General features: G+C 45.1%; 1 protein-coding gene across 9 annotated transcripts in view; it reads left to right on the top strand.

Moving 5' to 3' along the window:
• The window catches only part of KMT2C (lysine methyltransferase 2C), a 179,892-nt gene that overhangs the window by 149,274 nt on the left and 17,357 nt on the right, over positions 1 to 13,261 (top strand). For all 9 annotated transcript variants that reach the window (XM_032960234.2, XM_032960227.2, XM_032960242.2 and 6 more), the window contains 8 exons: positions 1,186 to 1,377; positions 2,005 to 2,162; positions 2,302 to 4,904; positions 5,084 to 5,204; positions 5,307 to 5,379; positions 6,349 to 6,415; positions 6,879 to 7,111; positions 9,028 to 13,146. In XM_032960234.2, the coding sequence (XP_032816125.2) occupies positions 1,186 to 1,377; positions 2,005 to 2,162; positions 2,302 to 4,904; positions 5,084 to 5,204; positions 5,307 to 5,379; positions 6,349 to 6,415; positions 6,879 to 7,111; positions 9,028 to 13,146 (7,566 nt within the window). The remainder of the gene's footprint in view (positions 1 to 1,185; positions 1,378 to 2,004; positions 2,163 to 2,301; positions 4,905 to 5,083; positions 5,205 to 5,306; positions 5,380 to 6,348; positions 6,416 to 6,878; positions 7,112 to 9,027; positions 13,147 to 13,261) is intronic.

Genomic DNA, 13,261 nt, shown 5'->3' with positions numbered 1-13,261 from the left:
ATATTTCAAGCTAAAGCAACATCTCTTCATAGCAATGTGGTGGTTTAAATCTCCCATGACTTTAAAACTGCTGATTCACCTCTGTCTCTCATATAAGTGCCTCTCAGACTGAGCCTTTTGCACATTTGCATTTTCTAGCATAAACCCAGTTATATTGAATTAACATAGCCAGCCCCAATCATGCATTACTTCTCGTAACATAGATGTAGTACTTCCACGATCCACTGCCCGTCGTGAGATGGATGCGTTTTAGTGTGCAGCAGTTGCACCACAAATATATATGTCACTAGAGTGCACGGTGTTGGCTCCCCCTGTGACCAACTGTGGCTCAATTCTTAATTTTTGATCCTCTTCAAACTTGCATCGGATGACCCAGGACATACAGCATAGGTATATATTGCCACAGTAGCAAGATGCTATCTTCCTCACCTGGTATGCAGGAGGTTGTGGGTTTGGATCCAAATTTGGCACCTGTATATTTACAGTTTGCATGTACTCCCCATGGTGGTCGCTTGTATATTTTTACTTGTCCTCCGATTTTCCCCTCCACATGTAGAAACATAGGTTCAGATAATTTTGCTACGAAAAATTCCCAGATGATATAAGTGACTTAGATGTGCCAGGTTGCTTCTGAAAAATAGCTAATATCTTGGTGGGCATTATTTGGTAAATAAAATAGTTTAGTTTATCTGTAAACTAATATTTAATTCTGGGCACTCACTAAGAATTAAAGTGCTCAAGATTATCAAAGATTTAAAAAAAACATGTTTTCAGAGCATAGTGGGTTCTGCAGTGTTTGGCGAGAGGCCAAATTTAAATGACTCCAGAAAGTAGTTTTGTGATCATTCCAGGGCAGTTCTCTCGTGATTTAATTCTCTGTTTATTCTGAGAATTGTGGAAGGAAAATTCGTAATCTCATAACATAAATCCATGTGTGTAAGTAGAAAATATTTCACTATTATTTATAAATGGCACTTTTTTTTTGCTGACTGGCTGACTTCTTTGTAATTTCAATTTAATTTGTGAAGTTGATATAAAAGCAAAAAATTATATGTTGGCCCTTTCGGCATCTTTACATTATGTTTCGGTATTTTCTTTGTTAATAATACAGCATACTGTTTGTCGTAAGGAAGTTGCATTTCTTTGTTTCGGAGCATAAACATGATGCTTGCATTACACTTTCAGAGACAGAAACTTCGCGAGTTGCTGATTCGCCAGCAGCAGCAGAGGAAGGCTCTACATCAGGAGAAGGCATTACAGGAGCAGATGGTGGTGGAGGGAGGGAGTATTCCTCTGAGACACTGGCCTCAGGATGATGGGGCTCATCAGCATGAGCCACCACACAACAAACCTCCACCACCGTACCCATCACAAACGGTGGGCGTTGCACATTTTTGCCGTCAATGCCATTCGCATATTCTCTAAAGCATTCCCATCTTATAATGCCTGATGTGGTGGCGTATGCATGTAATCCATAAACTTAGAGGCGGAGTTGATGGATCGTGTTAAGGTCATGTGCATGAGATACTTCTTAATGTACCTACGACATAAAGCAGTGCATCAAGCTGTTTCCATTGCTTTTTATTTTAAATTGCGTGGTGTTTCAGCCCTCTAGTTTCCTCCCATGTGCAAAATTAACCTGATGATTTGACTCGCAGATTTTGCTTACAACGCATAGCCCAAGGATTGTTTAGCAAAATCAGTTGTGCTGTACTCCTTATGTTCCTGTGTCTGATGCCCACTTTCAACGCGCATTGACAAGTGTGGGAAAGTACGGTCAATTGACTAGTATGGCATGATGAGGCCTTCATCCAGCAATGGATTAACACAAGGGCCCTACACATCAATTCCAAAGCGGAACCCTTATTTGAAACTAAATCAGTCTTTAGTTTGATGTTTTATATATGTTCATGAGTGAAATACTGGATATTTTAAATGATTTTGGTTTTTGTATTTGAATGTATTACTTTTTCATTTAATTTTTGATGTATTTTTCTTCTACAGCCTTTTGGAGGTCAGAGGAATTTTTCTGAGTTGGAGGTCGGAAGATTTCAATCGCCAGGACTATCTGGAACACCACCGAGTTCTCTTTCCGAAGTTCACTGCAGACCACAGGTTCCTGGTGAATTTCAGGGTCTGGAGTTCAGAAATGCAGGTCCTAGGTATGTGTCGCATTTGTTGATGATTATACGTGGTTCCTTTGGAATGTTTTAATGAGTAATTGTTTATAGCTATCACTTTTGATCTGTGCAAGCTTCATCGCATAGCATATGCTTTATTAATGTTGCATTTGCTCCACAGGTTTCAATTGCACCAACGAATGCATGTTCCTGAAAACTATCCTGGTCAGCCTCCGCACATGCGAGCTGCGTCCAGTCCTCAGTATAACAGTCCAGGCTCATTCCCCCAGCAATTCCAAGTACACACCATTCCACCACATGGCCATCCACCCAACAGCCCACAGTTCATTGAGCTGCGACACAATGCTCCCATATATCGCATTCGTCCACCTTTCAGTGGAATACCACAGCAGCATCGTGCAATGATTGACTCTCGACAGCAGATGCAGAGTCGCCCTCAAGGCGCACAATATGCGCATGCATATAGGCCGCCAATGAATCCGCACATACCCTTGAGTGAGCCGACGGTTTCTGCCAGTCAAGGCCTAACTGTAGGTGCAGAGCTATCCAATCCAGCTTTGCCACTGCATCATGGATCGCAACAGCAACCCACCTCTACTATGCCACAGCAGATAGTTCAAATGATGCAGCAACGTCATTTTACCCCACAGCAGGCACAAAACTTAATTCAGCAGCAGCAACAGCAGACTTTCAATCAAAGGCTTCAACAACAAAACCCCCTTCTACCAGAACAGCATCCATCCAATCCCACGATGCCACAGCAGCAGCAACAGTCTGTTCCTCTGATGCGACAGCAGTCAGCTAACATCATGTCAGCGCAACAAAGTCAAAATGCATCTATGGTTCAGCCTCAAAGCACAGAGCCACAGCAAACTGATGAGTGCACCCAACAAGAAATATTGACTAAGACTGCTCCCGAAAAAGGTGTGGCACCTACAACTCAACAGCCGGAAGCTGCTCCTACCTCAGAGAGTGTAGTTGAACAGCATACTTCTGACGTGAAGCCTGGAGACCTCGGAGACAAAGAGCTGGATGACCTGGCAGCTGTGAAGGCACTGGGTGATGAAGATGATGACCTTGAAAATTTAACTCTCGATCCCATTGATGGAAAGGGTGGTGAGAGTGATCTAGATACTCATCTGGATGATCTGTTGATGAAGGGTGGAGAGTTTGATCTGCTTGCCTACACAGACCCTGAGCTTGGAATGACCGACAAGAGAGACATGTTTAACGAACAACTTGGACTTGGAGACCCAGTTGAGGAAAAGGGTGGTGACTCTGGGAATGGGGCGATGAGTCTAGATGACAAAGAATGTGTGGAGTTGGTTGAGAAAGCCTGCAGTTCGTCATCACTGTTGCCAGATTCAGTATCTTCTGTGGTAAAAGAAGAAGTTGTTCCAACTTGTAAAGATGATTGCAAGGAGAGTGACCCAAAGTTGAATAGCAAAGAGTCTGATTCCTCTGTTGTGACTTCATGCACCAATAAAAATGAGACACAAAGTACAGTTTCAGCTGTTTCATCTTCTGATCCACTTGAGCAAACTGCAAAATCGGTAAATGTGCTCTCCAAAAATAAGCAAGATGAAACCGTGATCACGAAACAGGAATCGTCTTGTGGAAATAATAGTCCTGAAAACACAGCTACGCCAGTTGTATCAGCAGCACTAGATCAAACAAACATCTCAACTATTGTTTATAGACAATCTCAAGGAAGCACTCACTATAATACACCCCCACAACAAATATCTGAACTTGACAAGGTGCATATCGTAAATAAATCAAACCAGATATCAACAGTCTCTAAGCCACTTAACCCAAGTCCAACATCCAGCTGTGTAGGAATCAGGCAGCCAGTGAACAATCAACACGACATGGGATCATCACAAATCCCTGTTGGCTCTCCAGCGAACGTGCACCATATGACGTTGAGTTCCAAGCCTTACCAACACATGAACATTACTCCTATGAGCTGCACCTCCAACAGTCATCAGATTCCTGTGGGATCTCCTGTGAGTGTGGCTCTGGGCTCACCGGCCCATGGACAACAAAAAACTATGGGATCTCCAGTCCCAGGCCAGCATCTACCTTCTGGGTCTCCAGCATCTGGGCAACACTTGCCCATGGGTTCCCCAGCACCTGGACAGCATATTACCATGGGGTCACCTGCTCCAGGGCAGCACATGACTGGCGGCTCGCCAGTTTCCAATCAGCATCTGCCAATGGGATCTCCTGCACATGGACAGCACCTGCCGCTAGGGTCTCCCGTACACGGTCACCACATGACTATGGGGTCTCCTGCAAGCATGGCGGTTGGCTCTCCTGCAGGTGCACACCTTGCAACTGTGGGTTCACCTGCCCCTGGTCAGCAGCGCTTGGCCATGAACTCGCCTCATCCGACAGTGGGATCCCCACACTTCACTGTGGGTTCCCCTTCCAGCCAAAAACAGATCAATTTGCAGCAGCCAGGTGTAAACCCAGGCATGATTCCACAGGCCAATTTTAATCCATCTCATTCATCAGGAATGCCTCCTGCAATGCCCCCAGGACACCAAGGCCCTTTCACGCCATCCCACTCGCTGCCACCACCTTCTCAGATGTCTTTACAAAAAGAGAAGTCTCTGCTGCTGGATGAGCAGCCTCTTCTCCTGCAGGATCTCGTAGAGCAGGAGAAAAAGGAACAGCAACGTCAGCAAATGCAAGCCATGCTGCAGCAACAACAGCAGCGTCAGCAGTCCATCACAGGATCCATGTTTCCCAACATTGGTAAGTTTTTTTTTTACGTACAATAAGGCCAAATGTTGCTCGGATTGAGTGCTCTTTTTAACATGAATATCGACATGTGTATGCAATAATATCCACGTGTATATTTTCTGTGGTGTCTTGAGTGGCCATAATGTTAAGGATGGCATTTTGCAAGTAATTTGTATTCTTTTTTTGTGCAGACCTCGATAAATTCACTCCAGATGACATCACTGATCCAATAGCCAAAGCCAAGATGGTGGCTCTGAAGGGCATTAACAAAGTCATGACACAGGGGGCCATGGTAGTCCCATCCATTGCCAGGTATCGTTTGTCTTTTCATAAACTGTGATCACATCTTGAATTATCTGTATGTTGGAGAATCAATGAGAAGTGTCACTAAATTATGATTCTGTTTTGTTCAAGGCCGCGCATTCCTGTAATGACACAACAGATAATGGGAAGCAGTGACCCTCCACCTTCAAGTGGACAGCAAATAGTACGTATGCCTCTCATGCCTTCCTCATTTACTAGTTTATTGGCTTTGACTGAATATCCACACCAGCTTAAAACGAATATATATGCATGAATGTTATTCATGGGGTGTAAGTGCCCTTGGGCTGTAGGCAGTCTTGCCGTATATGGAAGAGGTGTTTTTCAAGGCACTCGAGCTAGCTGGTCACGTGGCTGGTGGTATTTGCCTCATTGCTATTAGAATCCCATCTGGGAGATGTTCAAGTTCCAATTTACATGCAGATTTTGACATTTTACCTGCTTTGAATTCACAGACCTAAAATGATATTTGGCTGGCAAAATAATAACAGAATACAAAATAAAGCGGTGCACACGAGGCCTTTAGAAATGCAACACCAAAGGGAAACATACACACATACAGTGACATATATATTTAAATAAAAAAGGCTAAAATGAGAACAATTAACTTTAACGAACATACTTTTAATCTTCTCAGTCACCATTTCTAGGCACATATATAGCTCTCAAAGTTAATTGTACACTGCTAGCTGAGATATAAACACCATTAAACAAGAATGTAATTTGTACCTTTTGATACTGTCACATAAATCATAGATAATATACACAATAGATAGGATGTAATGGGGTAAGTGTTAGAATATCTGAAAGGTATCTCAAGTTTTCATCCTAAAGATCAGGTGATCTCTTGATCAAGCAGTTGTTGGGGGGGGAGGTTTGTTCTAATGAGGACCATCGAGCCAGATGCAACTGGAGCATGCGTATGATCTATATGATAAACACTGTTGATTTCTAATAAGTTGGTACCCATTTTATTAACTCCATAATAATGTTAAGCTGCAGTCGCCCTTGAATTCGTAACCATTCAAATGAACCCTTTTACTCTTGGATGACACCACTCGGCCAGATAATAGTCACAAATTATGTGTTTATTGTTTACATAAAATTTAACATTTGCGATGCATTTTTTTATCAGGAGGTTGGTGGGTCGAGTATGATGCAGATGGCTCGACCAAATCCACCAACATTTGGAGCTGTTATGAGTAAGTATAGTAGTGGCTATGGACATTGATTATTGTTATGTTTTTGAATGTTTCATACATGTCATGGTTTACTCCTAATCGATTGTGTATATATGTTGAACTTTCGCACAGTATGTAGCCATCTGAGCTAATTGGAGGTGTGGGGGAAGGACAACAAACTAAACACAAAAATGTATTCTAAAGAAATGTTTTTTCAATCTAGGTTTAAGACCACAACTCAAGTGGCTTCCTAATATCGGAAATAAGAGCATTCCAGGTGGCTGCAGAAGCACATTTGAAAGCACGTGATGCAGTGACCATCTTTGTTCAATGGTTAGCCAAAAGCTGCTGCAAGGGTAACCGGTTTTGTGTGATGGTTTAGGCTCCTAGACGAGATCAGCAAGGTTCATTTGTAGTAAGTCTTTTGTGTGTAATGTGTGCGACCTTATAATGTATTATTGACTGTTTTTCTATCTTGATCTAGCCGATGCAGACGTTGGTCAGTATAGGGAGTGGCTTCTGCACACCCAAGCCCTCCTTCAGATGCAGCAGAAGTTTCTTGAAGATCAGATTGGCGCACACAGAAAGTCAAAGAAGGCTCTGTCTGCAAAACAGCGTACGGCCAAGAAAGCTGGGCGTGAATTGGCAGAAAAAGATGCAGAGCAGTTGAAAAATGTCACTGAGCAGCAAAGTATGGTGCAAAAACAGTTGGAACAGGTGAGTGGAACATGAAAGCCAAATGTTATTTTATTATTATTCACGATGAATCTTGACTTAAAGCTTTCGTGACTGCAGGAATTAATATTCTTTGGGTCTTTCGGTAAAGTCACGTTTCAGTTTCATTTATTTGGTATAGCCCTGTGAGCCATTTGGATCTTGAATCGAGTGCAACCGCAATATGCAAAAAACAAAAACATGAACAAGAAAACATCTTCAAGTGACTATGTGACTGTGCAAACAGAAAATCCAGGAAAAAACAGCAAAATATTCCAGGAAAAGCACCGTACACCAACGCTGTGTGCAAAAATCCCAGTGGGATGCAAGTCAAACAAAAACAACCACAAGACAACTTAGATTAAGGCCATCAGTCTAACTCTGTACTACAACAAACAAACATCGCCAAACCAAAAAACTTTTCGAAATCACTAAAATAAAGCCATAAAAGCAATGTAACAGTGATCATAGGAACTGTGACCGAATTTTCACAATAAACAACATATACCACCAAACCTTGCAGCCATAACTGGCTGCATGAGTCACTCCACAACAACAGGAGCATCAGTCGGAGTATCAAATATTTCAATGCACCTTTAAGATCAGCACACTAAATCAAAATACAGATAATACTTTGCAGTGGTCATCCGGAGCGAAACATTTTATTTTATTTTAGGCCACTGAATAGCAGTGGCAGCTAGGGGTGTACAACTCCTCGAGAGCAGTTTTGAGTGAAGATCTCATAGGTTGTGATTCAAGTTGCAGTTTATTGGCAATAGCATTCCAGACCTTGGGGCATCAGTAGCAAAGGCCCTTCCTCCAGTATTTGTACGGCAATAAGGAATGTGAACCTGGTAAATGAGCGAAGACCTTAGATCAAATTTGTTCTTTGAAACAGAGAGGAGATCCAGCAGGTAGTCTGCGGATTCTTTTGTTAGTGCATCGTGAATAAATAAGATCTGGTGCACAAGCCGTCGAACATTAAGAGATGTTAAGTTTGACCTAATGTAGAGATCACAGTGGTGAGTCCTATATGGGCAGTTCAATGTAAAAGGCCGAGTGATAGATGGAATCAAGCTTCTTCAGTACAGTACTTGGGGCTGATTTATACACGATGTCACAGTAGTCAAGTAGAGGCAGTATGGTAGCTTTTATCAATTCCAAACGGAACATAGGGGGTAAGCAGTGCTTGTGTCGATACAGAAAAACATTTTTTGGTCTTTTTACCAATATAATCAGTGTGATCTTCAATCAATGTGATCTTCACATTAATGAGAGATTATCATGTTAATGGCAAATTGCAGAGCCGCAACCGAGGGGTGTCTCATTAATATGCTAATTTTCACCTGGCAGCCCTTTGGTGAAAAACCAACCACCGTCGGGTTGGCTGCCACACCACTTGCATTCACATTGGCTGCTGACATTTGGGCTACGCCCATTTCAAACCTTTATAAATAGTTTGCCTTTGGAAGCTAAACCCCCCTTTTCCTGAAGACGACCGCCTATGTTGCGATCGAAACGTCGTAGTTTGTTATTTTCTTTGAACCTATCTACGTGACTTTACCGAAAGACCCAAAGATTATGAATATTCATGATGAGTTCAAAACCAATCATGAAATGTTGCTTTTTTTAGGAGCATTTTTTGTATGTGTCTAGGGCTATACATTTTGCATCTGATGCTTAATTGTGTTTTACGAGGGTAACTAATTGGTAATGTTAAAGATAAGGCCAAAGTCTTAGGTTCTGAGATTAAAGCTGACTATTTCACCTAATAGTGTTCATATTGCTTGTGGTAATTTGATTAGAAAGATATACTCATGTTTTTCTGCTTCTAGAACGACGAATAGCTTGTTGTGAATGTGTGCTACCTCTTACTGTTGTCATTGTGTGCTCATTTGTTTCTCCTTTGTGGTTTGCAGCTTCGTAAGCAGCAGAAGGAGCATGCAGAGCTCATTGAGGAGTTCCGCACAAAGCACCAGCAGGCACATGCGTCAGGTGCTTCTAGTGCTGGGATGAGTGGAGCTCTGCAGGGTCCCCCTAACATGATGCCGATGGGACCTGGGCAGCAAGCCGGAATGGGACCTCTTGGTCCTGGTCAACAGCCTGGAATGAGACCGATGATGCCTGGGCAGCAGGCAAATATGAGGCCCATGGGCTCAATTCACCAGCAAGGAATGAGCCCCATGGGCCCTGGTTCACAACAAGGCATGGCTGGCATGGCTGCTGGTCTTCAACAAGGCATGGGACCTATGGGACTTGGATACCAACAAGGCATGAGGCACATGCCACCTGGTCTTCAACAGAGCCTGAGGCACATGGGCCCTGGTCATCAGCAAGGCATGAGGCAAATGATGCCAGGACAACAGCAAGCCATGATGTCACTTGGACCGATGGGGCCGGGGCAACAGCTGAGCATGATGCTGTTGGGGCAGATGGGTCCTGACCAACAGCAAGGAATGAGATTGATAGGACCAGGGCAACAGCAAGGAATGGGGTCACAGGGTCAGATGGGTCCTGGGCAGCAGCAAAGTATGAGGCTGTTGGGACCCGGTCCACAGCAGGGAATGCCACCAATGGGGCAAATGGTTCCTGGTCAACAGCAAGTAATTAGAATGATGGGTCCTGGGCAACAGCAAGGCTTAGGTTCAATGGTACAGATGGGGCCTGGCCAGCAGCAAGGCATGGGGCAGATGGGACCTGGGCAACAGCAAGGCATGAGGCACATGGGACCAGGGCAACAGCAAGGAATGAGGCAGCTAATATCTGGACAACAGCAAGGCATGAGGCCCATGGGTCAGATGGGCCCTGGCCAACACTTAGGAATGAACCAGATGATGGGTGTTTCACAGCAGGGGAGTGGACAGTTTGGTCCAGGGCAGCAGCAAGGAATGAGGCTCATGGGCCCTGCACAACAACCCATTGGTGCAATGGGCCAAATAGGACCTGGCCAGCAGCACACAATGAGACAAATGGGGCCTGGTCCACAGCAAGGAATGGGGCCTGGGTCACAGCATAATGAAATGGGACAAAATCCATCGTCCGTTCATTTTCAGTCAATGGGGGCAATGGGAAATCAACAAGTGACAGGGCAGAGGCAGCATACAAGTGTAGGAGGTATGGAGCCAGCATTACCAAGTGGAGCTGAACATCACAGTGCAATGGAGTTTGCACTAAAGCAGGAGCATAGCCCCATTCATCAGGGAGGTGTTGGGTCAATGGGACCTGGACAGCAAACAAGTGCTGGGTCTGTGGATGCCCGACAGCAATTGAATTTCGTCCAAGAACATCAACAAGCTATGAGTGGCATTGGGAGATTAAAGAATGTCCCATCAGAAACTGCTGGCTCTGAACTTCAACAAAACATTGGGATTTCTGAACAGCCTTTCATGGGGCATTCTCACCAAGAGAAGCAAATAAACATAAAATCTTTGGGTCAAAATATCCAAACAGTAAATGCAACTGGCATTAAACCGAGTGCGGGTGGAACTTTTGGTCAAGGATATTCACAGAGTGTTCGACCAGGATTTAGCTCTCGCTCATCACCAATTATATCTGGTCACTCGCCTCGACCTGGATCAAAGACACCAGAAAATGTAGGGCTAGGGTTTCAGTCAACAGTGACCACAGTTGCACCAAACGTTTCTGACACTAACCAGGCAGATAGAGACCTCAAGAAGTTGGGAACCTCACCCAGAGCTGAATACGAACTTCAGCAATACGGCAACACCAATACATCTGTTCATCAACCTGGTGCTGCTGGAACACAACAAAACGTGCATTTTAAAACCAGCCAGCTACAAGCAAATGCCCAAGCATCTAGTAGTACAATTTCTGAAAGTTGTGTACCCAGAGCTAATCTAGAAATTAATAAAGACAATGGAGGCCAATCAATGACAGAAAACAAGGCATGTGCAGCAGGAAAGCAGAGCCCGGTGTCAGAAGTCTTGTCTAAACCACCATACACAGATGTGGCCGATTGTCAGAAAGGTGAAAAAAGCAATTCCTTACCAAATGTAATACCGACTTCGACACAAGCGATAAATCCTGCACCAAGTAATAAGCAGCAGGGTTTTTCAGGCTCCTCACAATCAAGAAATATGTTTCTGCAATCGCACCCTGGTGTCCAGGCTGTACCGTCAGGCCAAGGCAAAAATGATGGGCACGTAACACCAGACCCTGTTCACACACCTGGCACTGGAGGTCATATGGCAGACTCGCCTAGCCGAGTGTCAAGCGATGGTGCCACAAACCTAGGATCAACAAATCAAGAGCAGGCTGATGAATCAAAGCCCATTGGCATGATGGTATCAGGAACTGAAAATATGAAGACTGAAGCATCTGCCAGCGAGGAAAGTCGAAGTGCAAGTGGAACAAATTTTGACAATAATCCATTTAGTGACACTTTCCAGGACCGTGAACGGAGGGAGAGGCTGAGGTTACAACAGGAGCAGCAACGCATTCAACTTATGCAGGAGGTTGAACGTCATCGGGCCATGCAGAATTATGAGGTTGAGTTTCAGAAACAGCCAAATATTGTGTCAAGTGCTCAAAGTGAAGTAACAGATGGACCCTTAAGGCATCAAGCAATGTTGAGTGCAATTCAAGTGCAGAGTAACCAACCGACTATCCATTTAGAGAGGGCACAACAACAGCAGCACCAGCAACGCTTTATGGGACCTGGACACCTTGCTCATGGCCAGATGTCAAGACAACAACAACATTTGATGATGGGAGTAAGGCCTGTTCATGGTAATACTTCTGTTGATGGAAACCAGTCACAGATGGCAAAATGTTTTGGCCCAGAGACACTTGATCAAGAAAGCAGGCTACAGCAACCTCCAGTACCACAATCCCCAGTCCTTGCACAACCTCCAGGATTTGTGAGCCCCACGCATTCTGGGTCCGTTAATTTCCCCCAGGGCCCTGAGATGGTCCACCCTGGACAAGGTGGTATATATCCATATCGCCCAGGGTTTCCTGGTAATGGAGCAATGTTCCAGCAGCATGTTGGACCCTCTGGGCCCCGTGGTCCCCACCAGAGGCTGCCCTTCAACCCTGGGATGGCATTTCCTGGCCAGCCTCCAAGGCAGCCAGGGTTGAATCAGCCTCAGCTTGGACAGGAGGTCGGCACAATGCCTCTACCTCCAAATTACCCTGGAGCCAGCACGTCACTCATCCAGCTCTACTCCAACATTATCCCCGAGGAGAAGGGAAAGAAGAAGAGGATGCGGAAAAAGAAAAAAGAGGATGATGCATCCTCCACTCCCATGTCACCAGGTACTCCGGGCAGCAACCCAAGCATCCCAAGCACGCCCACAACCCCCAGCACACCTTTTGCAAATGAATTAGGTCATGGGCCACATCCTGGGACTCCTATGGTACTCCAGTCACCAGGCTCGTCAGGGATTGGGCCTCATCAAATGGTGCCGCATTCCCCAGGTAGTCATTACAGTCATTCATTAGGGAGGCCCATGCCTGCTGGAATTACCCGCATGGTTCATGAGCCATTCAGTGCTCAAGACGGCATGCATCATCTGCAACTGAAGCCTGAACAAATGGAATTGGGAAGTTGTGGCGGAGCACAGAGGCCCATGGGCATGATGACGGGAGCTACTGGCATGTCCCTCACACAGTTCGGAGCAGTGAGAGCGCATCACCTGGGGGGTGGGCCACATCACAACCTGGCAGACTCCGGACACATGGTCTCAGGGCCACTTGCTCCTCCCCATAGCCCGATCCGCTCCATGTCCACTGTCGATTCGTCCATGGTAGAGACAAAGTCCGAATCTGGCAACGAATTGCTCAAGAAGCTGCTGCAGGCACGGCACGTGAGGCTGCAGAATGTACACGCTCAGTACCAGCTGCCCATGGCTGGAGAGGTTCCTGCAGCGTCAGAAGGAGGAGGTCTGCTACCTCAGCAGTTGCCTGTGGACAGGAAGGAGGAAGGCAAGCCATCTATGGCTGTCGGAATGCCCCCTGCCAGGCACCACGTGCAGCCCAGGAAACTGGATGTCGATCACAAACCTGACAGCATGATTGTGAGTGCTTTGATATTAGTTAATTTGCATAAAATGTCACATTGCATTGTATTTACACTGGGCATTCAAGCACACTTGTATAACCCAGAGCTTTGGAAGCAAGGTTTATGGTAAA

The sequence above is a fragment of the Petromyzon marinus genome, chromosome 2 (assembly GCF_048934315.1).
Source record: "Petromyzon marinus isolate PM22_M1 ecotype Great Lakes invasive population chromosome 2, UKy_Petmar_22M1.pri1.0, whole genome shotgun sequence".
NCBI lineage: Eukaryota > Metazoa > Chordata > Hyperoartia > Petromyzontiformes > Petromyzontidae > Petromyzon > Petromyzon marinus.
The sequence above is the reverse complement of the archived record's forward strand: the minus strand, read 5'-3'. Positions and strand labels throughout refer to the sequence as shown.